The sequence below is a fragment of the Chrysemys picta genome, chromosome 7, assembly GCF_011386835.1.
Source record: "Chrysemys picta bellii isolate R12L10 chromosome 7, ASM1138683v2, whole genome shotgun sequence".
In the NCBI taxonomy this organism is placed as follows: domain Eukaryota; kingdom Metazoa; phylum Chordata; order Testudines; family Emydidae; genus Chrysemys; species Chrysemys picta.
Genome location: NC_088797.1, coordinates 89,139,257 through 89,165,254, shown reverse-complemented (window position 1 = coordinate 89,165,254; position 25,998 = coordinate 89,139,257). Strand labels below are relative to the sequence as shown.

The window sequence follows — 25,998 nt, the reverse complement described above, 5'->3', positions numbered from 1 at the left end:
GCTTCAGGATCTCTTACCAGCCTAGGGCAGTTCTAGCATATTACAGAAGAGACATTGGAGTTTGTATGTTAGAGAAGTGTGAACTGCAAAGGCAGTTGCTTGTTATAAAATGGATGACTAACAGCTGGTCTATGGAACAACATCATTGCTACCTATAAGGAGAGGGGAAAGGTTAGAGGCAACTCTGGATGGACAGACCTCCAGGTTAGGGTCACCCGGGGCAATGCAGAACTTGAATATCACCTCTCTTGTCTAGGGGAGGGGTATAACACTCCACTCGCTAAAAACACACTTTTAAAAAGAACAGTCACATATCTTGGAAGTGATAAGCACACAGCCTATTGTCTCAGCAACTGAGAATGAACTTGGGAGACAAAGGAACAGATGAACTAAGGCAACAGTTCCCATAATTGCAGCTGCTTCCATCTTGCCGGTGACAAATTACACTGGAGCTGGTGCATGCAGTGTTGCATTAGGCAAGGTTGTCTATGCTTAAATTGGTAACAACTAGAAATTTCATTACTACCTGTTTGGCTTTTAAACAGAAGAGAAAATACATGCAAAAAAGTGCCAGGAGCTCTGAGTTTTTTGGCACTTCTCAGACTATAACCTGGTAACGGTACCCTCCTCCATGTGTCAATCAGATGTGCATTTTGGTGGGGCTAATGGGCAGGGAGAATTATTCAGGTAAGGACAACTTGCAGGGAACTGAGACTTACAGGAACACCAGAACAGACAACCAGCCCAGTAGAAGATTGTAGAATCAGTAACTTCACCTCACCTCCTCCCTCCCTCGCTCTGACTCTCCTCTGGAATGATAAAGGAGGTAGGGAAAAGTTCCTTCATGGTATTTCCATGCCCTGCGACTAGGGATTTTAGCTTTTAGTGGCTACCAGAAGTAGGCCCAGAATACTTTTGGATGCCACTTCTGCCCAGTTCTTTATGTAAAGGATGTTCCAAATGGGTGTGTCTAGAAGAGGGAAGGGACTAATCTAACTACAGTATTGGAAAAAAGTTGCTGTTATCATACAATTAAACTTTATAAAAATTGACCGCAATTACAGATAGGTAAAAACAGACACTTTCAACCTGGTTTTAAATCCTAAAAGGGGCTGTGTGGGAATACTAGCCAATAATTTATTCCACAATCAAACAGGAGAAAATCCTCTGGAACCCAGTGTGTTGAGATTGTAACCAGGATAAACGAAATACCCTGCTAATTATGATCTTAACAAACAGCCATGAATAGCAGGTAAATGTTTGTGTCAAACAAACCAACACAGCCACTAAAGTCTTAAAAGACTTTAAATCTCTGAATGCCCAAATCCAATGAAAAGCCTTTAAAATTAAAAATGCTGGGATAGCTTGAGGTCTAAGGACACAGGTTGCTGCATTCCAGATAAGCTGCACCCTGGATATATTGTTATGCTGGAGTTCCAGCTTGCCAAGATGTCCTCTGATTTCCTCAACCTCTACAGTGACGTATACTGTTCACAACAAAGGTGGTAACATTTGCACAAAGCTTTTACAGAAGCACTATTGATGGAGCTCATGTGTGACATAAGATGGTGACAGCTCCATTTGAGTCTGAACAGGAAGGTTGGTGTCTGCATCAAAATGGCCTCAAATGAGATAAGGTCAGGGAAATGGAATTTGAATTAAAAGAAATAAGGGGAAATTAGGAGTTCAGCTGCAGTCTGAGGGACGCTCCCCCCTCAACTGGGGAAAATAAAGTTTTTTAAGAACACTTGAGTTCAAAAACTGAATAGTTATTTATTGTTCCAGAAGTACATTGCTTTATACATATTTCATAAATGATACAGGATTTTACACATGTTCAGTTTTTTTTTTTTTTTTTTTTTTTAAAGTAAGGATTTTTCTCCATGCCCCTCCCTCACCCCAACACACAGCAAGGTTTCAGCTACAAGACTGTGTTCATTTTCTTTCCCTTTAAAACTCGGCACGCAAACAGGATAAAACAGGTACAAAATAACCCACATAATGTAATTAAAACAAAAAGACAGGGAAAATGTGGGGAGAAAAAATTAGAAACATGCATCCATTCAGTCCAACACGCCACCGAGTGAGGAGAGGCAGCAACAATCCCATCTGTTTTTCCATATCTGCAAGGCACCTGGCATCTTAATATTGGTTTGGTTTTTTTTTGTTCTTTTTTAAACATGGTTCTCCAAAAACTGGAGCCTCTCGTCAAGACACAGTGAGAAGTAAGAATGAACTGTCAAGAGAAACCCCCATCTTTTCTGTGTATTATGTGTGGAGCTTATAAATCAACTAGTTTCAGGCAAGGTGGAGAGCAATGTGTCGGTTTGCCAACCCCAATGTCTTTTTTTAAATAAGAATGGGAGATGCAACTAGCCACCCCTAAGAAATCCTGACCTGTGGCCATCAGAGTTCATTGAAAGCTAGCTAAATAAGGGAGCGGGCTAGCAAATCGAAGTGGAATTCTGTATCTTTTGCTACAGGAACCTTGGCCTTCAACAAAGCCTACAGATATGGCAGTGTACCACAAATGAGACCATTTATCCCATTACACAAGCAGTCGAACTTCATCAAATTTAATTATTCCCATTCTGAAACTGCTTGGTTAAGTAAGAGTCATGATTCTGAGTCAATTTCCTAATCCTTGAAACCTTCAAGGTTTGGTCATCCAGGTGGCTACCAGATTTGGGGTGGGAAAGACGAAAACCTTCCTTCCTTAAGACTGAGTATAAAAACTCTCATGCAATGTTGCCATTATTTCTAGAGGTAGCTCTAGAGCACTGGGACACTTCGCACTTGAAGACGGTATTAAGGAATAATCCAGAGTGTCCATTATCAAACATTTAGAACAAAGAGTTCCATTTCTGATTTGGATAAAACTCATCAGTGTAACAAACAAGTAATGGAAGAAGTCAGTGGGAGGGGAGTGCGGGTGGGGGTGGGTAGGGGAAACTCATGATTTTCAGTAGAAAGCAGTCTTGCAGTAACTTTACAAAAAAGACACTAGGTCTGACCAGGACTGTGTGTTAATGGTGATGGAGCTCATTGTCTGTTCACCAGCCATAGCTCCAGATGGCTTGGTTTTTTGGTGCGTTTTGTTATTGAAGTGTGTCAAAAATCAAAAAAGGAAAATTTAAAAGAGCTCAGCAGGCTGCTGGTGCATTATTGAGAGGGAGACCCTGCAAAGCTGGAAGAAGACAGCCCCCCAGCATTACATTCTCATTATGAAAACCCCCAATCTTGTATTTGTACACCATTTTCATCCAGATACAAATGCTTGCATGTGACAATATTTGCCAAGCCCTTTTTGAGGCTAACATTCCACAATGCCCGATCTTCAGATTTCAGAGATTTTTCCCCCACGGTCCTTTTTTGTTTTAAATTAAAGGTAAAAACCCTCCACCCCCACACTACCTCCCAGCTTTCACCTGCAATGCTTTAATTAAAAAGGCAAGAGCTATGAACAGGTTTTCTTTTTGCTGGGATTCAGACATTCTTTGCTGATCAGTCTTTATCATCGATTTGCTGGACAGGCAGGTGAACCTGCAGTGGGTCCCGAAGTCTCTTAAGATCCAATTCTGCCTAAAAGTAAAGATAAAGTATAAAGAACAGGTTTCTTAAACATCTTCATCAGTGCCTGCCCTCCAACCCCCAGGTGCCATAAGAGTAAATATCCAAAGAGAAAGTCTTAAAGTCATAGTCTTAGTATCAGCAACAGCTATTCTGGTCATTATAGTCACTTACTGAACGTTTTCTACACCTAGAACACTACTCATCTGTTCTGGTATTCAACCATTACAAAATTAACTTAACAGAAGCCAGAATCCATTGAGACAAACTAGTGTCTTAAAAAAACAAACAAAAAAAACAATACAAAAGTCAAGGAACTACCATTGTGTAGTCTTTGCAAAAGGACACTCAACAGCTAGAATCTCTTCTGAACAGGGACTGTCATTTTTTCCTAAACCACCTGTAACCTCCTTGGGACAGGTGATGTGCCCTACAATTCTGTTAATAAATCCACTCTCAGCACCAATGTTGTTATATAAATTAGTAGTAGCAGCAATAAAAGACATCTGTTTTTTCAAGGTGGCCTGATAGAGGACAAGCTGGTACAGCCACAGAGTGAACTGCTCAGACTTGCAGGTTCACCAAGTGGTACAGTCACCCACAGGGGTGGCAGGTTTGTAGAAATTTTGGTGGTGCCCAGAACCCACCCCCGCCCAAACTCCACCCCCCACCTGCCCAAGGCTCTGGGAGGGAGTTTGGGTGGAGGAGGTGGTCTGGGGTGCAGGCCCTAGGCAGGGACAGGGGATTGGGGTGCAGGCTCTGGGAGGGAGTGCGTAGGGAGGGGGTGCAGGTTCTGGGAGGGAGTTTGGGGATGGGAGGGGATGCAGGGGTGAGGGCTGTGGCTGCAGATGAGGGATTTGGGGTGCAGGAGAGGCTCAGAGTGAGATTAGGGGTGTAGGGGGTGAGGGCTCGGTCTGGGGCTGGGAATGAGGGATTTGGGATGTGGGAGGGGCTCTGGGTGAGAGTAGGAGTGTGAGGGGGAGGACTCTGTCTGGGGCTGCGGGGTTTGTAGTGTTAGAGAGGCTCAGGGCTGGGGCAGAGGGTTGGAGTACAGGGGGATGAGGGCTCTGGTTGGGGCTGGGGATAAGGTGTTTGGGGTGCTGGAAGGGCTCGGGCAGAGGGTTAGGGTGCGGGGGGATGAGGGCTCTGGCTGGGACTGGAGATGAGGTGTTTGGTGTGTTGAAGGGGATCAGGGCTAGGGTAGAGGGTGCGGGGGGCTGAAAGCTCTGGCTGGGGGTGGGGGGTGTGGGGTGGGGCAGGGCTGGGGATGAGTTTGGGGTGCAGGCAGGCTGCTCTGTGACAGGGGCCAGAGAGGAGGACTCCCTCCAGCCCTTTCCCTGCCGGCAGCAGCGAGCTCTGGGGGAGGAGCCCCGCTTTTCTGCCCCCCCCCCCAGCAGCACACTCACCCCTACCCCTGTCACTGCATGTGCTCCTAGGGCCTCTCTCAGGTCCAGGAATCTGCCTCGCCTCCTCTGCGGTGGGTGCCAGGGGGTGCTGCATGCGCCTCCTCCCCTGCTGTTGCCCCTGACTGTAGCCTCACTGGGGGTGAGGGATGGGGCTGCCTCCTTGCCCAGCATGGGGCAGGAACGGTGACCGTGGGCAGGGGGCCCCCCCCCTGTGCTGGTGGAGGGTCCCGCCGGAAAAGGGAAGGGCAGGCTCAGAGTCAGTCTACTCTGCCCTGGCAGTGGAGATGGGGGGCACTAGGACCCTGCAACAACTGCTGCTGCAGGGAGGCAGCATGAAGCTGCACGGAAGAGACAGTGACTCTCTGCTCCAGGTCCCTGGAAGGCAAGAGGGGGCCAGGGGACACTCAGGGGAGGCATGGGGGGGTGGCAGGTGGGACTGCGGGGGACACCCAGCCCCAAATATTGGTGGAGCTGGGCTCCTGGGCTCTGAATATTGCTGGTGCCTGAGCACCACGTGGGTATAGAACTCGCCACCTATGGTCACCCAGTAGCACTAATGGAATTACATAAGAGTGGTAAGGAAAGCAAGAACCTATAATCATCAGGCCACATACTGAAAGTCATTGTAACCCTCCAACTGTCTTCTAAAAGCACCTCCCATCCCCATTCTAGAGCAGCAGAAAACAACCGTTGCCTACTATACAGGGCTCTTGATGATCAAGACACACCCAGGGAGACATGAACTGAGTGGATGAAAAGTCTTAACCCCTTAGTAGATCCATAGTGTGTAGGTGAACAGAAGCAGAGAAAGGAGGAAATCTAGACTCAGACCCCCTGAGGCATGAAGTGCTCCAACCATCTCTAAAAAGATGCAAGGTTTGCCAATAGTTTCTCAGAAGCCCTTACAGATACATGGCTCCTTTTTCAGACTCCATCTTTGAACAGCAGTTGCACCTGTTTCCTTACGCATAGCGCATGCCAAAATACTAAACCCAACTAATTGATGGCTGCGACAAGAAAGTAGACTGGAAACCCAAATTAAGACAGAGACTATCATTCTACTTTCACTTGAAATGCACCCATCAATAATGGTTAAAAACACAAATGGGGGATGAGTTCTTTCGTTTTTACTCCGGCAAAACCTTGAATTACCTGAGCAATTGCATCCTTGAGTTGATTGTATTTCTCTAGGTCAAAACGTGTCTTTTTGGCTCCTTTATGGAAAAATAATAAGTACTGTCTGTCTCTGGCATCTGGGTAAACATACTCCTGGAGAGAAAGAGAGGGGAGCAGAGCCAGGGGATGAGAGGCAGAGATAAGAATTAAAATTCCAACCACAGGCTGCTACTAGCTCAGCATACATTAGATGTGCTTTTTGGGGAGGAGGGGCTGAATGGTTACTGGTGATTGAAGTGTGGGTTTGCTTGCTAAATGCAAGCAGTCACTCCACTTCAACACTTACCTGTCTCTGAACCTCAATCCTGACTTGCAGTAGCCCCCCATATGCCCTAAATTTGGGACTCTTTTGAGAAGGAAGAGTTAAGTGTGCCAAACCATCAAACTGTGGGATTATTCTGGGATGCTGGCATATGCGCATGTGATGGGGTGTGCTCCCCCACACTGGCCATGCAAAAGCTGAATTAGGCCCAGATGGGCCCAATCAACTAATTAGGCTGCAAAGGGGAGCTTTAGGCTAGAGACAGGTAATTAGAGAGAAGTTCACCAGCTAGGGTGACCAGATAGCAAGTGTAAAAAATCGGGACAGGGGATGGGGGGGTAATAGGTGCCTATATAAGAAAAAGCCCTGTTCATGTACTGCAAGGGGACAGTGCTGCAAACTTCAGTGCAGGAGAAGGTAATATCAGGATTGTGCCTGGTACTGATGTGCTCGGTACAGAAGTGAGTAGCACTGAAGACAGCTGTACTAGAGAACCTGGTACCATAATCACTAGTGCTGAAGACCATTGATTCTGAGCTAATCCCAAATGCCCTGGGCCTTGATATCAATTCTCAAGGCAGTACCAGAGCTCAGATCAAGCCATAGAGCCTCCGTTGAATGAGAAAGGTGAGATGACTTAGATCTCTTCTTACTGGGAATTCCTGTTGGGGATCTGCCCCTGCTTTTCCTTTTTTGTCTGAGGGCTTAGATTTAACAATTCTAGCTGAGTCCAAAGAAGGCATGGTCTTCAAAGACAAAACACGGGAGCTAATGGATGTGGAAGTCACAGGGCACTAATAGACTGAGGTGAAACTTATCCAGAAGATCTGCACTGCCTGGATTGAAGGCTGAATGCATGGAGCAGTCCAATGAACATTTTCAAATGTGCTTTCCTAGCTTTTAGATCCTTTTAGAAAAGGACTTGCACATCACCCACATATCAGGGATGTGTCCTTCTCCTAAAAAAAAAAAGACATCTTATATGCCCATCATTTATTGGAACTGCCACTTGGCAAGCAGGGCAAGACTGAAAGGCAGGAGGCTTAGGGAGGGGACATTATTAAGTTCCAGTACTGGCAAACTCCTGATGAGAAAAGAAAAACATACAAATTAAGAAATGTATAAAAACTATCAACATGTTGCCAATTGGCAACTACCAAACTATCTCAACCTAATTAACTCTAATATGTACACAAATATTTACAGAAAAGCAAGAAAGGGATGAGTAAAGGGGTATACACTGAGAAGCTCCATCTTGGAGCCCTGGGTGGTGAGAAGCAACCAGTTGGGTCCACTGCGCTTTGGTACCCTCTGTACAGGAGCACAGGAATACTCAAAGCATATGCATGGTCCTAGTGGACACTGCTGGCTGCAAGACTGATGGGGGGCACATGCACTTACAGTGTAATACATACAGACAAGCATTTGAATAAGAATTGCAGATCTTCAAGCAGGTGAGTATGAATGGGTTTTTCTACAGGCTTGGAGTGCTGAGAAAGGGGGCGCAGACAGGCAGAAGGGGCACGGAAGTTGGTCAGACAGAGAGGGAGCTGGATGGGCACTACAACTATGGGCACTACAACTACAACTGGATACTCTCATAAGAAACCAACCTTCCACACAAACTTCCTCATGGATAGACTTTACAAAAACTAGACAAGCCATTTACAAGACAAACTTTGCCTCTCTACAAAGGAAAAAGGACACTAAACTATCTAAACTGCTACATGCCACAAGCAGCCACAACAGTAGTTCCCTTAACCCACCCAGCAATATTGTTAATCTTTCCAGCTATACTCTTAGCCCAGCAGAAGAGTCTGTCCTATCTCGGGGCCTCTCCTTTTGTCCCTCCAGACCCATGAATATGATACAGTTCTGCGGTGACCTAGAATCCTACTTTCGACGTCTCCGACTCAAAGAATATTTCCAACATACCTCTGAACAGCATACTAACCCACAGAATCCTCCCTACCAGCACTACAAAAAAAAAGGATTCTGCATGGACTCCTCCGGACGGTCGAAACAACAGACTGGATTTCTACATAGATTGCTTCCGTCGACGTGCAAAGGCTGAAATTGTGGAAAAGCAACATCACTTGCCACATAACCTCAGCCATGCAGAACACAACGCCATCTACAGCCTCAGAAACAACCCTGACATCATAATCAAAAAGGCTGACAAAGGAGGTGCTGTCGTCATCATGAATAAATTGGAATATGACCAGGAGGCTGCTAGACAGCTCTCTAACACCACATTCTACAGGCCATTATCCTCTGATCCCACTGAGGATTACCTAAAGAAACTACACCATCTGCTAAAAAAACTCCCTGACAAAGCACAGGAACAAATCTGTACAGACACATGCCTAGAACCCCGACCAGGGGTATTCTATTTGCTACCCAAGATCCATAAACCTGGATATCCTGGACGCCCTATCATCTCAGGCATTGGCACCCTAACATCAGGCTTGTCTTGTTATGTAGACTCTCTCCTCAGACCCTACGCTACCAGCACTCCCAGCTATCTTCGAGACACCACTGACTTCCTGAGGAAACTACAATCCATCGGTGATCTTCCAGAAAACACCATCCTGGCCACTATGGACGTAGAAGCCTTCTACACCAATATTCCACACAAAGATGGACTACAAGCTATCAGGAACAGTATCTCTGATAATGTCACAGCTAACCTGGTGGCTGAACTTTGTGATTTTGTCCTCACCCACAACTATTTCACATTTGGGGACAATATATACCTTCAAGTCAGCGGCACTGCTATGGGTACCCGCATGGCCCCACAATATGCCAACATTTTTATGGCTGACTTAGAACAACGCTTCCTTAGCTCTCGTCCCCTAACGCCCCTACTCTACTTGCGCTACATTGATGACATCTTCATCATCTGGACCCATGGAAAAGAAGCCCTTGAGGAATTTCACCATGATTTCAATAATTTCCATCCCACCATCAACCTCAGCCTAGATCAATCCACACAAGCGGTCCATTTCCTGGACACTACTGTGCTAATAAGCGATGGTCACATAAATACCACCCTATACCGGAAACCTACTGACCGCTACACTTACCTGCATGCCTCCAGCTTCCATCCAGGACACACCACACGATCCATTGTCTACAGCCAAACTCTAAGATATAACCGCATTTGCTCCAATCCCTCGGATAGAGACAAGCACCTACAAGATCTCTATCAAGCATTCTTAAAACTACAATACCCACCTGCTGAAGTGAAAAAACAGATTGACAGAGCCAGACGAGTACCCAGAAGTCACCTCCTACAAGACAGGCCCAACAAAGAAAATAACAGAACACCACTAGCTGTCACCTTCAGCCCCCAACTAAAACCTCTCCAGCACATCATCAGAGATCTACAACCTATCCTGAAAGATGATCCTTTACTCTCACAGATCTTGGGAGACAGACCTGTCCTCGCTTACAGACAACCCCCCAACCTAAAGCAAGTACTCACCAGCAACCACACATCACTGAACAAAACCACTAACCCAGGAACCTATCCTTGTAACAAACCCCGATGCCAACTCTGTCCACATATCTATTCAAGTGACATCATCATAGGACCTAATCACATCAGCCATACCATCAGGGGCTCGTTCACCTGCACATCTACCAATGTGATATATGCCATCATGTGCCAGCAATGCCCCTCTGCCATGTACATTGGCCAAACCGGACAGTCTCTATGCAAAAGAATTAATGGACACAAATCTGACATCAGGAATCAAAATACTCAAAAACCAGTGGGAGAACACTTTAACCTGTCTGGTCATTCAGTGACAGACCTGCGGGTGGCTATATTACAACAGAAAAACTTCAAAAACAGACTCCAACGAGAGACTGCTGAGCTAGAATTGATATGCAAACTAGACACAATCAACTCCGGTTTGAATAAGGACTGGGAATGGCTGAGCCATTACAAACATTGAATCTATCTCCCCTTGTAAGTATTCTCACACTTCTTATCAAACTGTCTGTACTGGGCTAGCTTGATTATCACTTCAAAAGTTTTTTTGTCTCTTAATTAATTGGCCTCTCAGAGTTGGTAAGACAACTCCCACCTGTTTATGCTCTCTGTATGTATGTATATATATCTCCTCAATATATGTTCCATTCTATATGCATCCGAAGAAGTGGGCTGTAGTCCACGAAAGCTTATGCTCTAATAAATTTGTTAGTCTCTAAGGTGCCACAAGTACTCCTGTTCTTCTTTTTGCGGATACAGACTAACACTGCTGCTACTCTGAAACTACAACTATTGTACTTCTCATCCATCCCCTCAAAGTGCTGCTCCTATTACTCCTAGGAATACATAGGAGCTCATAGACATGAGAAATTACCCTACTTCCCAAATTAGAAAGAATTGGGCAGTAAAACCAGGAAAAGAACCAATTGAACACATTCTTCTAGCTTTCCTTCTGTGCTCTATAAGGTAAGAACCCTCCTTGATCTACAGGAATAAGGTTCCAGGCTGATCTAATTCCAAGTTATTAAAAGCTAGTCACATGCACAGAGAACACCTACTGATAGCTCTGTTTTATCATGGCAGACTAATAGTACTCTCCTCAACCAGCAAGATACTGCCTCAGTTATGAATAGCTAGTGCATATCCAGTAACAGATTAGGGTAATTTTCATGTTCATGCCACCAGTAGTGAATGGGGAAGTTTGGTGTGTGTTGGGGGAGAGAAATAAAGGTATCGTGAAAGGGGGCAGGAAGGTGTCCAAAGGGCATGCTTTTCAAAGCTTTGCATAAGCTAAATCTGTCATTAAGACGATGACAACACAGAGGGCAAGTCTTACCTGACGTGTCATTACGAAGTAAGCATACATTGCCATTGCACTACCATAGGTGATAAAGTAGGTGACTGGCTCCATAATGTCCCAAGAGTACTCCCACCAGGTGAGTCGGGCCAGAATCCCAAACTGAGTGGCCATGTAGGCCAGTCCACCCCACAGAACCCAGGTGGTCCTCTTCTCTGCTTTTCTGCTGATTTCCATTCTGACCTGCTGGACACAAACAAACAGTTTTGTATTCTCAATACCTTATGGGGTTGAGACAGTCATTCTGAGATCAGGTAAAAAATAAAGGTATACTTTCTACGAAAGTGGTTAGAGTTTACAGGTGCTTAATTTGAGTGTTATAGTTGATGCAGAAAGAGCTCAGGGAACCCAAAACTAACTCTAGCCTCTTTTGGGTCCACATCTCACATATTTACTTTGCTTAAATTATAGAAACTTAGCCACGGCACCATTTATATTCTTGTCAGAAATGTAGATGACTACGTAGGTATACGATTGTCATCACTATGCTGTTGGTGTGTGCTTTGATCCACTATTTTCAGTCTTTGTCTTTTAATATGTTTTATACTAATGGCTGCTCTGGAGATTGTTACAACTACTTATGATATCTCTTACTTTTACTGTATCAAAATATTGCTTTGAAATCAATATGGTTCAAAATATTTATTAGCCTGTCTTGTTTGCTTTATTTGTGTTTTCTTCTTTTCTCTTATCAAATTAAATAAATAAAATGGTTCAAAAATGAAAACACTTTTTGCAAGAATGTGGGGTCTTGGTGTGTGGGGCCAATTTGGGAAGCCACCACGTTTCAACTCTATGCAGCGATACTATTTATTTCTGTGAAGACGATAGACATGGCTTTCCTCTCATTGAGTGAGCCAGTCTTTACGTTTCAAATGGGTTTTAAAGCTTAATGTACAATTAGTGCCACTATTTAAGACAGACTTCATTATAACCATGAAAGTAAATGGGTTCAGTGGATAAGTAGATTTCCATTGGAGATTTCACATCTCACCTTTTCCAGGGGTGCTAGCTGCTCCTTGAGGTCTTCTAGCCGCCCAATCAACTCCTTTTCCTTGTTCAGTTGGTGTTCCTCAATGCACAGAGTGGTGTACAGCTGCTGAACCAATGTCTTCACATCATTCAGCGTGGTTGCATCTTCATGGCTTAGGAGGTCTAAAGAAAAAGGAGACTGCTTTATGTGCCTTTATCCACATTGGTTATCATGTACTCTTCAAAACAGCTATGGGATTCCAGGGATTTGCATTAGTATCTATTCGGCTTGCAGAGAAAATTTATAGAACAGTCTATTGGAGAGCTGCAGCACTCGAGTTTTAAGCAAAGTTATGAAACTTTCTAGGAAGAAAGCTATGCTTCACGCTAGATGCACCTAAAAACTGATAGCAACGGCTATACTGCCTTATACCCAAATATTCCAACATAGCCAATTAACAGAATAGTCTTTATCCCAACACCAAATATGGAATGCTTATTAAAAATCAAGCAAGCCAGTAAAGGAGAGTCATAGCTAATTAAATACTAACTAGTATATATTCCATGCAGAAAATCTCAATAATTTAAACATTAAAGTTGAGAAATCAAGCACTGTAAAGCCATGAAAAGCAATGTTAAAAGATTGGAAGCTTAATTTTAATTCTACTTACTTGTATTATGGCTGCCTTAAAATATGTTATCCAGTGTCAATTTGTCAATACAAGTTAGAACAGGGGTGGACAAACTACGGCCCAGGGGCTGCATCCGCCCCTCCAGACGTTTTATTCCGGCCCTCAAGCTCCCGCTGGGTAGCGGGGTCTGGGGCTTACCCTGCTCTAGCTGGGGATCAGGATTGGGGGCTTGCCCCGCTCAGCTCCTGGAAGCAGTAGCATGTCCCCGCTCCGGCTCCTACCCATAGGAGCAGCCAGGGGGGCTACGCACGCTGCCCCCACCCCAAGCGCCACCCCTGCAGCTCCCATTGGCTGGGAACCGCGGCCAATGGGAGCTGCAGGGACAGCGCCTGCGGATGGGGCAGCGTGCAGAACTGCCTGGCCACACCTCTACGAAGGAGCTGGATGGGGGACATACTGCTGCTTTTGGGAGCTGCTTCAGGTAAGTGCCACCTGGACCCTGCACTCCTAACGCCCTCCTGTGCTCCAGCCTCCTGCCCCAGCCCTGATCCCCCTCCTGCCCTTGAACCCCTCGGTCCTAGCTCAGACCACCCTCCTGCATCCTCAACCCCTCATCCCCAGCCCCACCCCAGAGCCCCCACCCCCAACTGAAGCCCTCACCCCCTCCTGGACCCCAACCCCCAATTTTGTGAGCATTCATGGCCCACCATACAATTTCCATACCCAGATGTGGCTCTTGGCACAGGCACCGACTCCGGGGCTGGAGCACTCATGGGGAAAAAATTGGTGGGGGCGGAGCACACACTGGCAGCTCCCCACCCCGCCTCCTCTCCTGAGCGGGCCGCCATGTCCTGCTTCTCCCTCCAAAACAGCTGTGTCGCGCGGCAAGCCTGGGAGGGAGGGGGGGGGGAGGAGGAACGCAGCGTGCTTGGGGAAGAGACGGGGCCAAGGCAGGGATTTGGGGAGGGATCCAATAGGGGCAGGGAGGGGGCAGAGTCGGGGGCAGGGCTGGGGGGGGGGGCGCGAGCACCCACCGGCGCCAACAAAAGTTGGCGCCTGTGGCCCTCGGGCCAAAAAGTCTGCCCACCCCAGAGTTAGAATGTATATAAACTTGTATACAGTAAATTGCAGTATACAATCTTCAGGTTTAGCTTGATTTCTAGATTTTACTGAGACTTGGAAACCAAGCTAAGTTTAAAAAATATCCATTCAGTAAAAACTAAAAAATATTTGTAGCTTTAACACCAGCAGCTCCATTGTAAGAGATGGCTCAATATTAAGCCACACTTCTCATCTTTCATTTAGATCAAATATCAGCAGACTGTTTTCTTTAATGTAAACAATAAATCACCTTTTAAAAAGGAAGTAGCTTCTACCTGAATGCTTGGCTGAAAATATCTTTTTAACTCAACTTTGTGGTTTCTTGGCATTTATTTTCTAAAATATATTGAAAGAGTATTTGTAAAATGAAAATACAGCTGAAAAGTTAGATGAAACTTAATGGTGGAGATTGTTGGTGAATAATAATTTTACAGCCATCAGCTAATCAAGGAATTCTCCCTAGGAGAATGAGCCAGAGTTGGAAATTTCAATTTGCATAGCTGATCCTAGACTCCATCTGAACCAGCACTACTACTGTCTGTGCTACCACACAGCTGAGCTGTGTAAATTTAGCAGGTCTAGTCATCATCATGTATTAGAGTTCCATGAACTGTTCTACACTGGGACAAATAACTTCTCCTCTCAACACAGAAAAGTATATAATGGTATATTTGATTTAACCAAGGGAAAAATGAGAAGTTAATTGGCAGATTAACTTTGTATAGTGTCTTAAGACTGGTTGAGAAGAGCTTGGGGTCCCACTGGTTTATGGTTAGGAGACACGTTCAAAGTCTCACTCATTCCTTGAACCAATAGGGGTGTGGGAATGTGAGGAGGGAGATTCAGTATTCAGAGAGGGGAAATTACCTCTTCTGGCTCATTAAAGAGGTGAGCAGATGGACTCCAAAGGGAATTCTCCATTGACTCATCTGTTCAGAGACCACTTTGATGTGTGAATTTAAATAGTTGGAGCTTTTGTTTTACACAGCTATTCATAGATTCTAGGACTGGAAGGGACCTCGAGAGGTCATTGAGTCCAGTCCCCTGCCCGCATGGCAGGACCAAATACTGTCTAGACCATCCCTGATAGACATTTATCTAATCTACTCTTAAATATCTCCAGAGATGGAGATTCCACAACCTCCCTAGGCAGTTTATTCCAGTGTTTAACCACCCTGACAGTTAGGAACTTTTTCCTAATGTCCAACCTAAACCTCCCTTGCTGCAGTTTAAGCCCATTGCTTCTTGTTCTATCCTTAGAGGCTAAGGTGAACAAGTTTTCTCCCTCCTCCTTATGACACCCTTTTAGATACCTGAAAACTGCTATCATGTCCCCTCTCAGTCTTCTCTTTTCCAAACTAAACAAACCCAATTCTTTCAGCCTTCCTTCATAGGTCATGTTCTCAAGACCTTTAATCATTCTTGTTGCTCTTCTCTGGACCCTTTCCAATTTCTCCACATCTTTCTTGAAATGCGGTGCCCAGAACTGGACACAATACTCCAGTTGAGGCCTAACCAATGCAGAGTAGAGCAGAAGAATGACTTCTCGTGTCTTGCTCACAACACACCTGTTAATGCATCCCAGAATCATGTTTGCTTTTTTTGCAACAGCATCACACTGTTGACTCATATTTAGCTTGTGGTCAACTATAACCCCTAGATCCCTTTCTGCCGTACTCGTTCCTAAACAGTCTCTTCCCATTCTTGTCACCCAGCTCTGAAGGCAGCGCTGCTGCCAGCAGCAGCAGCGGAGAAGTAAGGTTGGCATATTGAGCATGGGGAAGGGGTGGAGGCACAGAAATAAACAGAGGGGGACAGAGCATGCAGAAAGAGAGACGGGGACGAGCATGGATAAGGAAGAGGAATCACAGTGCGGGAGAGGGGAATCACCAACAGGGGCAAGGGGGAGCTGGGAGGGGTCCGGTCCCGCTGCCGTGGTTGTCTGAGGGCTCCTAGCGGCAGGCTTGCTAGCACCGAGCTGAACTGTGCTGGGGCGCAGCAGGCGATGTGAGGTGTGCGGGGCTGAACCTTGAGCTGCAGCAAGAGGCAGCAAGGGGCGGGGGCCCTCATACTCCTCCCTGGCCCTATGTGGGGGCAAGGAAGCCTCCATGCTCCTGTATGTGTGCCCACAAGATGTAGAGCACAGCCCCCACAATTTTCTGACTAGCCCAGCTCAGCCCCCACACCAAGAAGTGGCTGGTGGCGCCCCTGTTTGCAACCCTTTATACACTCTGCTTAGTTTATTTCGCTGAGGGCTAGCATCATTCAGCTGTCAACACAGCTTCGGTAACAGAGATGGTGGTGAGATTTTGCTACCTCTACTGGCCACGTAGGTAGTTGGGAACACAGTAGGTGCCACATTCAGAAAACAAATCTCCACTACTTAAGTGCCTCAGAATGGTGGAAAGGATTTGTATGTGGAGGGTTCTTCCAAACCAGATGACAGTAGTTTTAATAGAGGTCACATTTTGGATCTAAACTAAAGAGCTTAACACCCCATATTAAAAGTTAAAAAATGCTAAATCAATTCCACTAGTTTTCTTCATTTATTCCTTTATTAGTAGGGGTGTTGCTTGAGAACAGGATGGATATTTGTTTATAAATGTTTGATGCTATATACAATTATACAAACATTGAAGTTAGGACTTCAAGTGGATGATTACACAATAGGAAGATTCACTTTAGAAATACTTGTATAAAAACAGGTTGTCCTTCACCTTTGAAATGTCAATTAGTTTGTGAGACTGAAGTAGCTCCTTAAATAACTAAGTGCAGAATTTGCTACTAAACATTTTTGAAATTATTTTTCAGATGCAACAAATTGGTTTTACCTCTCTTTGGTGGTCGAACATGGTATGTTAAGTCATTGATGACCAGTTTGAAGTCATCCAGCAGGAGGAGGTCTATGCCAGTTGAAGAGGCTACTCGTGTACCATCTGTAAGATAAATCACAGATGGACTGATTAAGGATTAGGAAGAAAACATTCACTTGTATTACTGCAGTTAAAGAAGAAGCGGACACCGTTACTTATACAATTTCTGGGCTAAGAAAGTGTTCAGGAACTCTAATGATTTCCTAGTAGCTAGTACTCTGCCATACCATTCAAGATCTCCCAGTTTATATTCCTGACTTGGCAAGGACTGACTCGTTTTCTGAATCATTTATAGAGGAAAGTAATCCTTCAGTAGTGTGTGTGGTCTAGTAACTAGGACTTTCAGGAGCCAGTCATGTCTTGCTGTCAGTTGGATATTCTAACATGCTACCATGTTCTGCAATAGTACAGACATTGGATGCCCTGTATCTAATCATTTGAGCACTGCAAATCTGCGGATATCTGCTTTATATCTGTAGACCATGTTTGCAGACTGGATGCAGATACAAATTTTGTATCCACGCAGGGTCCTACTAATCATGCTAGTGTAAAATATGATTACTTCCACCCTCTATGTAAGAATTGACAACAGCTTTGACACATCCAACCCAGCGGGGTGCTCCTTTTTGAATTTCCTATCTAAGGTTTTCTAGAAATATATCTAATTCTATGTGTCATCAGTCTGTGACCCCACAGTAAAAAACGGTTACCTACCTTTCATAACTGTTGTTCTTCAAGATGTGTTGCTTGTGTCCATTCCAAGTAGGTGTGTGCGCGTGATCGTCAGAAGGTTTTTCCCCTAATGGTACCCGTTGAGTCAGCTGCGGAGCCCCCTGAAGTGGGGCCTTCATGGCTGTATATATATAGGTCTCTGCTGACCTGCCACCTCTTCAGTTCTTTCTTGCCAGATACTCCAACAGAGGGCAGGTGGGTGGGTCTTGGAATGGACATGAGCAACACATCTCAAAGAACAGTTATGAAAGGTAAGTAATCATTTTTTCTTCAAGTGATTGCTCATATCAATTCCAAGTAGGTGACTTCCAATTAGTTCCCGAAGGAAGTGTCGGAGTTCACCGAGTTGCAGACTGGAGCACTGCTCTACCAAAAGCAGCATCATCCCTACCCTGCTATGTGATGGCGTAGTGCGACAAAGGTGTGGATAGACGACCACATCGCCACCCTGCAGATGTCCTGAATGGGGAGCTGCACCAGGAACACTGCAGACGAAGCCTACACTCTGGTGGAGTGTGCTGTCAACACTGGGGCCAGAATCTTTGCCAGGTCATTGCACGTCCTGATGCAGGCTGTGATCAAAGAAGAAATTTGTTGGGATGAGATAGGAAACCCTTTAATCCTTACAGCGATGGCGATGAAGAGCTGCATCAACTTTCTAAACAGCTTTGTATGTTCGATGTAAAAAGCCAGTGCACGTCTAATGTCCAGGGAATGGAGCATACGCTCCCTGTCATTGGCATGCGGTTCCAGGAAGAACCCTGACAGGAAAATGTCCTGATTCGCATCAGTAGGAACTGCAACACTACTTTGTAGGGAAAGGCAACTGGACCTTGTCCTTATAGAAAACTGTATAAGGGGGCTCAGAAGTTAACGCTTTTTGCTCAGATACCCTTCTGGATGAGGTTATGGCCACTAGGAAAGCAACCTTCCAAGAGAGGTAGAGCAAAGAGCAGGTTGCTAGAGGCTCGAAGGGGGTCCCATGAGCCTGCAGAGGACCAGGTTGAGGTCCCACTAGGGGGGACCAGTTACCGCACCTGTGGGTATAATCTGTCTAGCTCCTTAAGGAAGTGTCCAACCATGGGGCTAGCAAATACTGACTGCCCTGCCACACCTGGGTGGAAAGTGGAAATAGCTGCCAGGTGCACCTTAATTGCTGAGGCCGCCAGCCCTTGTTGCTTTAAGTAGCGTAAATAATCCAGTATAAAAGAGGATTGAGGATTGGAGTGGAGGGATACCCCTCTGCGAGGACCAAACAGAGAACCGTTTTCACTTGATCAGATAAGTGGCACGAGTGGAGGGCTTTCTACTGCCCAAAAGAATCTCCCTAACTGAATCGGAGCACTGGAGCTCTAATGAGTTCAGCCATGGAGTTTCCATGCTGTGAAGTGGAGACATTCCAGATTGGGATGCTGGAGGTGGTCCTGGTCCTGCGTGATGAGGTTCCACTGAGAGGTCTAACAGTGTGGAGAACCAGTGTTGGCGGGGCCACACCGGTGCTACAAGAATAAGGGATTCCTTGTCCTGGCGGACCTTGAGAAGGACTTTGAGGATGAGAGAAAAGGGTGGGAACGTGTACAGTCATTATCCCACCCATGAGAGGAGAAAGGTGTCTGAGATGGAGCCGGGGCTGTGGTTCAGGAAGGAGCAAAACTGCTAGCACTACCTGTTGCTGCGGGTCATGAACAGATCAATATGTGGCCATGAAAGAACTTCCTGAGGTGATCGGCTAGTTCATTTTGTGAGCCCGGCAGGTACGATGCTGCTAACTGTATCGAGTGGGCAATGCAAAGTCCAACCGTTTGAGGGCTTCTTGGTACAGGAGAGAAGAGCGAGCACCACCCTGTTTGTTTATATAGAATATTGCTGTGGTGTTGTCTGTCAACATTGAAACACATTTGCCCTGAAGACGGGCCTGAAATGTCTAGCAAGCTAGACGCACTGCTCCATAGCTCCCTGACATTGATGTGCAGCAATAGTTCTGCCTGGGACCATAGACCTTGAGTCCTGAAGTCACCCAGGTGTGCCCCCAACCCCGGCACCGACGCATCCGTGACTAGTGAGAGCAATGGCTGTGGCTTGGAGAAAGGTACTCCCACATAGACCACCTGCGTCGGTAGCCACCACCAGAGGGACTGGAAGAGCCGAGGAGGGAGTGTGACCAGCCTGTCCAGCATGTGCCGGCTCAGCCTGTACACCTCAGCCAGCCATGGTTGGAGAGGGCAGAGCCGCAGCCCTGCGCGCTGCATTATGTAGGTGCAAGCCGCCATGTGACCCAGCAATCTTAGGCAATGCCTGGCTGTCGTGGTTGAGAATTGATGGAGACCTTTGATAATGGCACTTAGGGTCAGAAAACGAGACTCAAGAAGGGACGCCCTGGTTTGGGTGGAGTCCAAGAGGGCCCCAATGAATTCTATTCTCTGAGTGGGGGGTTAGGGTCTATTTTGCCACATTGAGGATGAGACAGTCTAAGGAATGTTGTCTGCACCAGGTTCATGTGCTCCTCCACCTGAGCTCGAGATCGCCCCTGGATGAGCCAATATTCCAGGTATGGGAAGTCTTGCACCTTGTGCCTGTGAAGAAAGGCCGCCACGCACTTGGTGAACACCCGAGGAGCTGCCGATAGTCCAAATGGGAGGACCGTGAACTGATAGTGCTTATCACTGACCAGAAATCGCAGGAAGTGTCTGTGGGACGGGATTATGGAGACATAGAAGTATGCGTTTTTCAAGTTGAGGGCGGCATATTAGTCCCCCAGATCCAAGGAAGGGATGGTGGAAGCCAGGGAGACCACGCAGAACTTTACTTTCTTCATGAATCTGTTGAGATTTTGCAGGTCTAGAATAGGCCTGAGACGACCCTTGGCCTTGGGGATTAGAAAATAACGGGAGTAGAACCCTCTGCCCCTAAATTCCAGAGGAACCTCCTCTCCCGCCCCGAGTAGAAAGAACGATTGCACCTTCTGCATAAGGAGTTGCTCATGAGAAGGGTCCCTGAAGAGGGACGGGGAAGGTGGGTGGGAGGGAACAGAATTGGAGAGAATATCCCAATTCCACCGTGCTCAGGACCCAGCAGTCTGAGGTGATTTGAGACCAGACATGGTAGAAATGGGATAGACAGTTCATAAAGGGAGGGAAAGGATCCAGGCATTGAGCTAGTGCTCTGTCCTTGGGTGCACCTTCAAAAGTTTGGCTTTGCGCCCAACTACAGTTTAGCCAAGCCCTACCCCTGGCCAGAGGAGGACTGCAATGGGTGCCTCCTGTTACACCTGCCCTGCTTTCTACTAAAATACTGTCTAGGAGGGGCAGAGTAGAATCGTGTGGTGGTCTGGGGTTTAAACGGCTTTCTTTGAGGGGCCAGTGTGTCAATCCCCAGGGACTTAAGGGTCCCCCGTGAGTACTTAAGGCTATGCAGCCTTGAGTCAGTCTGCTCTGCAAACAGGCCAGAGCAATTGACGGGCAGGTCCTGGATAGTATTTTGGACCTCTTGCGAGAGCCCAGAAACCTGGAGCCAAGAGCTGCGCCTCATAGACACTGCCGCGGCTATAGTGCAGGTAGCTGAGTCAGCAGAGTCCAGGGCCGCCTGTAGAGATGTCCTGGTCACCACCTTGTCCTCCTCCTGGACCACTGAGAATTTGGAGCGTGAGTCCGCTGGGAGGAATGCCTGAAACTTCGCCAAAGTGTTCCAGGAATTATAAGCATAGCAGCTTAGGATCACATGCTGAATAGCTATCCGAAGCTTGAGTCCTCCGGTGGAGTATACTTTCCAACAGAAGAGGTCCAGCTTCTGGGCTTCCTTGGATTTAGGCATTGGCTCCAGTTGCCCCTGCTGCTCCTTATGGTTAGCTGCCTCCACCACCAGGGTCGCAGGCTGGGGGTGGGTAAACAGGTGCTTGTATCCTTTGGATGGCACAAAGTATCTCCACTCTACCCCCTTAGCTGTTAGTAGAGGCAGGAGTGTGCCACAATACCTTGGCAGTGTTTTGGATAGCTTTAACAAGGGGCAAGGCTACCCTTGATGACCCTTCTGGGGCCAAAATATCGACCATCGGGTCCATGTCCTGCATGACTTCCTCCGTTTGCAAATTAAGGTTTTGGGCCACCCTCCTAAGAAGGTCCTGATGGGCCCTAATGTCCATGGCAGGCAATGTGATGGATGTCCATGCCACTGCCTCATCAGGTGAGGAAGAGGATGACCCCTTTGGTTGCATGGAGTCTTCCAGACCCGGGGCGGAGGGGGGGCTGCCTGGATGTACGCCCCTTGCATTGCGCAGGTGGCTGCTGTGGTCCCTGGTGCTGCGGTGGCTACAGCACCAGCGCTTGTGCCAGTGAATCCCAACCCCGAGGGGATTATTAGGCAACAAACATGGGCCTCTGACACCATGGCCCTGGACTCCGGCACTTGGGCTTGGTGATAGGTCCATGGTGTCCAAAATGCCCACTGAGTCGACCCCTGCCACTGAGGGGACCAAGACATTATGGGCACCGGTTGCCCCTCATCCCGCCTGGGGATCAGTGCTGGGAGTGGTACCAGCTCTGGCAAACACGTAGGAGTCCGCCTCTGACTCAGAAGAAACGTCCGAGCCCGACCATGGTGGAGTGGATCCAGACATTGCTGGGGAATGGTGCCGCAGCGATGGGAAACGGTGCCACATCATAGTGGACTTGCTCCTGTGGTGGACAAGCATTGGTGCTACTGCTGCTGAGCAGGCTGATGGGATAGCAGGCTGTGCCGTCATGGCAATCAGGTCCCTTGCTACCTTGAACATGTCCAGCATGGAGGGAAGATCAAGATCCTCCTCCAGTTCCTTCTGTACCACGGAGTCCACCAGGATTGATGGACCTGCACACTCCGATGGCTTGGTAGGGGAGCGCCCCCTATCAGTCCTTTTCTTCTTGAGTGGCACCGGGGACTGCGAGTGGTGCCGCATGCTGGAGCTGGTTCTCAGTGCCAGGGAACGACAGTGCCAGGGCTCCTTAGATGAGTCCTTCCTCAGCGCCAAAGCCTCCCGCACCAAGGCCGGTGCACTGGGAGCGAAGGGCTGACTCCATGAGGAGGAGTTTCAGCCAAGAGTTCCGCTCCTTTTTAGTTCTGGAGATAAAGCCCCTGCAGATTTTACATCTGTTCACTTTCACCCAGGCACTTAATACAGGAATCGCGTAGTCCCCCTGTGGACATAGGCTTAAGGAACGACTCACACGACTTGAAGCCCTTAGATCGAAGCATGCCCCGGTCCTGGGGAAGGGGTTATTGCGGGGGTGGGAGGGGACCCCCAACATAAACCTAACTAACTTAAACTAAACTACAACTAAGCTACATAACTGTTTACAGATAGACAAGAAAGATGACCAGTAGGGAAGCACTTGCAAATGCAAGAACGAGAGCTGCTCCAATGACTGTCACTGGTGGTAAGAAGGATCCTATATACATGGCCACGAAGGCACCACTCCAGGGGTCTCCACTGCCAACCAGACAGGTACCGCTAGGGGAAAAACCTTACGACGATAATGCACGCGGCGCGCACACACCTACTTGGAATGGATATGAGCAATCGCTAGAAGAATAACTGTTTTAAAGCTGTGGTGGTGCATACACCATGGGTGATCTAAGCACAGTACTTGAGTGTACTTTGCTCTATGAACACTCCTTCTTGCAAACTGATTAGAGGGCTCCAGTTGTGTCACTAGCAGAGTCTCTAAATCAGGTTTTTTTAGTACACTCCTGCCATGCCTTCAGTCTAGACATTAGGGTAACCACAATCAGGACTTACAGTGGCCATAAGGCAGTTTAGCTGAGCAACTGTACTTTGCGTGATTAATAAAACTTGTTTGGAGACAGGGCACAGGCTATCTACACAAGTTCATGAGGGAGCATCTCTATAAAGCAAAACCATTTGCTTGTTAAACAGAATTTCAACTGAACGAATATTTTAGATTGTAGGGTTTAAAAATATATTTAAAGAAAAAATACTTGAACAGCAGCAGACCCTTTCTACTCTTCCTGGAATGATTTAATTTTGTGAAGACCATAGTAAGGAAAAAAAAAGTGATTCTTCTCGGACTTCTTTCAATAGAGTGTCTCCATGGATAGTCTCTCATACTTGGATGCTGGTGCCACTATCAAGCATGGATTTACAAAAAAGACCTAATTTTCACAGTGAGAAAATGCCAACACCTTTCTAGATATTTGGATCTGATAGGCAGGGAGAGGGAAAACAAGTTAATTAATCCATGTTTATATTTCTATTCTCAAGGTAGTTTTTTTAAAGTGCCCCATGGTACTTTGATTTACCTTTTTTGCTAAAAGGATTCTCATTCAGAGGTATTAATGTGAAGCTCCTCTTTGCCACTTTGATATCCTCAATCATTAAACTCCCAAATACCTATGCAACTTCTAAAAATGAGGTTGTTTGAGCTGTTACATTCACACAGTTACAGTAACTAATGCTGCAGCAAGGGCCAGTGTGCTCTTGCTCCACGCAATTTTCATTATGAATCACTTTTTTAAGAAGGAAACTATAGCTATAGCAAAAAGTAGTTTCTAAGTTGAAGCTTGATGTTAGAAATGTCCCCTCTCCCTCCACATTACTGTCTACCCGGTCCATGAAGTATATGAGCATGCACTCAGAACTAATAGAATATTCCCTATGTTGGAGGCTGCACTTCCACTGGTAAACATGTTCAAGACATTACTTTTAAAAAAGTTTAAGGTCTGAAAAGGTGCTATAGTTGAATGGAATAAGGTGATATGGGTAGTCCATTTGTTTGCATAAATAATCGTACCTGGGGAGTAGATTGCGACCCGGTCAATTCCCCGGTCCTCTGCCTGCAGCTGTTGTAAGAACACTCCAACAGAGTCTGAGATAGGTTTAAGCGTGAACTGGCAACGCTCGCGCCGGGATGGAAGATTCACAGAAATCACAGGTAACCCATTTTGGTAAACCACTGTCACATCTAGAGAAAAGAATATTAGACTCAAGACAGACCATTTCCAAATATGCAGTATAAGGAAAAAAAAATACCTTGTATAACAATCTTGTATATGTCCCATGAAGACATGGCAGGGATGGTTAAATATCAAAGTGGAAGCTCCAAGTTTTTAATTATTGTTTATTACTACACAGACAGCCTTATCAATCTTCGTGTTGAAGGATATCAGAAGTTCTCCCTCCCCACAAGTTCACAGCATCTATTAACTTTCTGGTGCTTTGTTGGAAAGTCTTAAAGTGGAGTGTGATTCTTAGAGATATGATGAAAGTGTAGCTATTGGACAAAAGTGCATGGTAATTAATAGCAGCAGTGATAAAAAAATGTTCTTTAATCTAAGCACCAAACATTTGGTACTTTGCAAGACAAAAGGTCTTTCAGATTGTAATCTCTGAAATAAAGACAGATCACACACTAGGAGATCCAGCAAAAGGACATACTTCAGAAAAATTATGTTTTTACTCTGATTAATTCAATTTTTCCCTATTTGTGTATAATGAACAAATCAGCCTTAAGTAGGACCAATAAGCGGACAGTCAGAATTCTGTCAGAACATACTACCTTTTCCTCTCTTTAATCCTAGTTTGTGCTCTAGAACATAAGTTTACTTACCCAAGTTAACAGGTCATGTGGCTAAATTCCTTGGCCTTTGCTGAAGCTCATCTTCGAGAGAACCAGAGTTTGTGTCTTTCTATTCCAATAAGCAATTGGGAACCTCTATCTATAACTTCCAGTGGTTTGAGATCTGTCTATGGATCAGAGCCTGCATTAAACTGCTAGGATTTCTATAGTAACATTTCTTTTGCTAATTTTTATTCAGCTCTCTATCTGACTTACAGTGAACCTCATCAGGGTACTTGGAGATCTACAACTTGAATTTAAAAACACTCAATTTATACCATCACAGGTTCAATATTGTGTTTTATTTTATGTGGTCTGATGAAAAAAATGCAAGTGGTCGTTGATTATGTAATCTATATGCAAAGTGTCAGTTGTTCAAAGTAAACTCATATTACTTATGCAGCTGTAAAACAGTCCTGACTAGAATAAATATAACTTCCTAAAGTGTAGGGGTATCCATATTCTCCTGCATCAAAATTTGCACTTCACTGAAAGGAAGGGATACATAATTTTCTTTTCTAAACCATTACACACACACACACACACACACACACACACACACACACACACACAGAGAGAGAGAGAGAGAGAGAGAGAGAGAGAGAGAGAGAAAACCTCTAATTGTCTGTAGAAATGTATATGGTAAAGAGCTTACATATTCGTTAAAAAGTTTATGCCTCAAAACATTCAGAGTGTTTTTCAGCAAATTATTATTAAGGACTCCCCTGGGCTCTCACATAATCATGGCAGAAAACCTAGATTATTTTCCCAAGCAAAAAAAATAAAAAAAAATAAAAAAAAAAGTGCTTTC

General features: G+C 45.9%; 1 protein-coding gene across 4 annotated transcripts in view; it reads right to left on the bottom strand.

Moving 5' to 3' along the window:
- Positions 1–1,748: 1,748 nt before the first annotated feature.
- MCU (mitochondrial calcium uniporter) overlaps positions 1,749–25,998 on the bottom strand; it is a 167,643-nt gene continuing 143,393 nt past the window's right edge. Inside the window, exons 3-8 of one of the 4 annotated variants that reach the window (XM_005301737.5) lie at positions 24,363–24,533; positions 16,807–16,911; positions 12,265–12,425; positions 11,250–11,453; positions 6,129–6,245; positions 1,749–3,582 (exon numbers count right to left, since the gene is read on the bottom strand). In XM_005301737.5, the coding sequence (XP_005301794.1) occupies positions 3,505–3,582; positions 6,129–6,245; positions 11,250–11,453; positions 12,265–12,425; positions 16,807–16,911; positions 24,363–24,533 (836 nt within the window). In that variant the 3' untranslated portion in view covers positions 1,749–3,504. Of the gene's footprint in view, positions 3,583–6,128; positions 6,246–11,249; positions 11,457–12,264; positions 12,426–16,806; positions 16,912–24,362; positions 24,843–25,998 lie in introns of all 4 variants that reach the window. The other 3 variants (XM_005301736.4, XM_065551998.1, XM_065551999.1) reach the window with 3 other exon arrangements.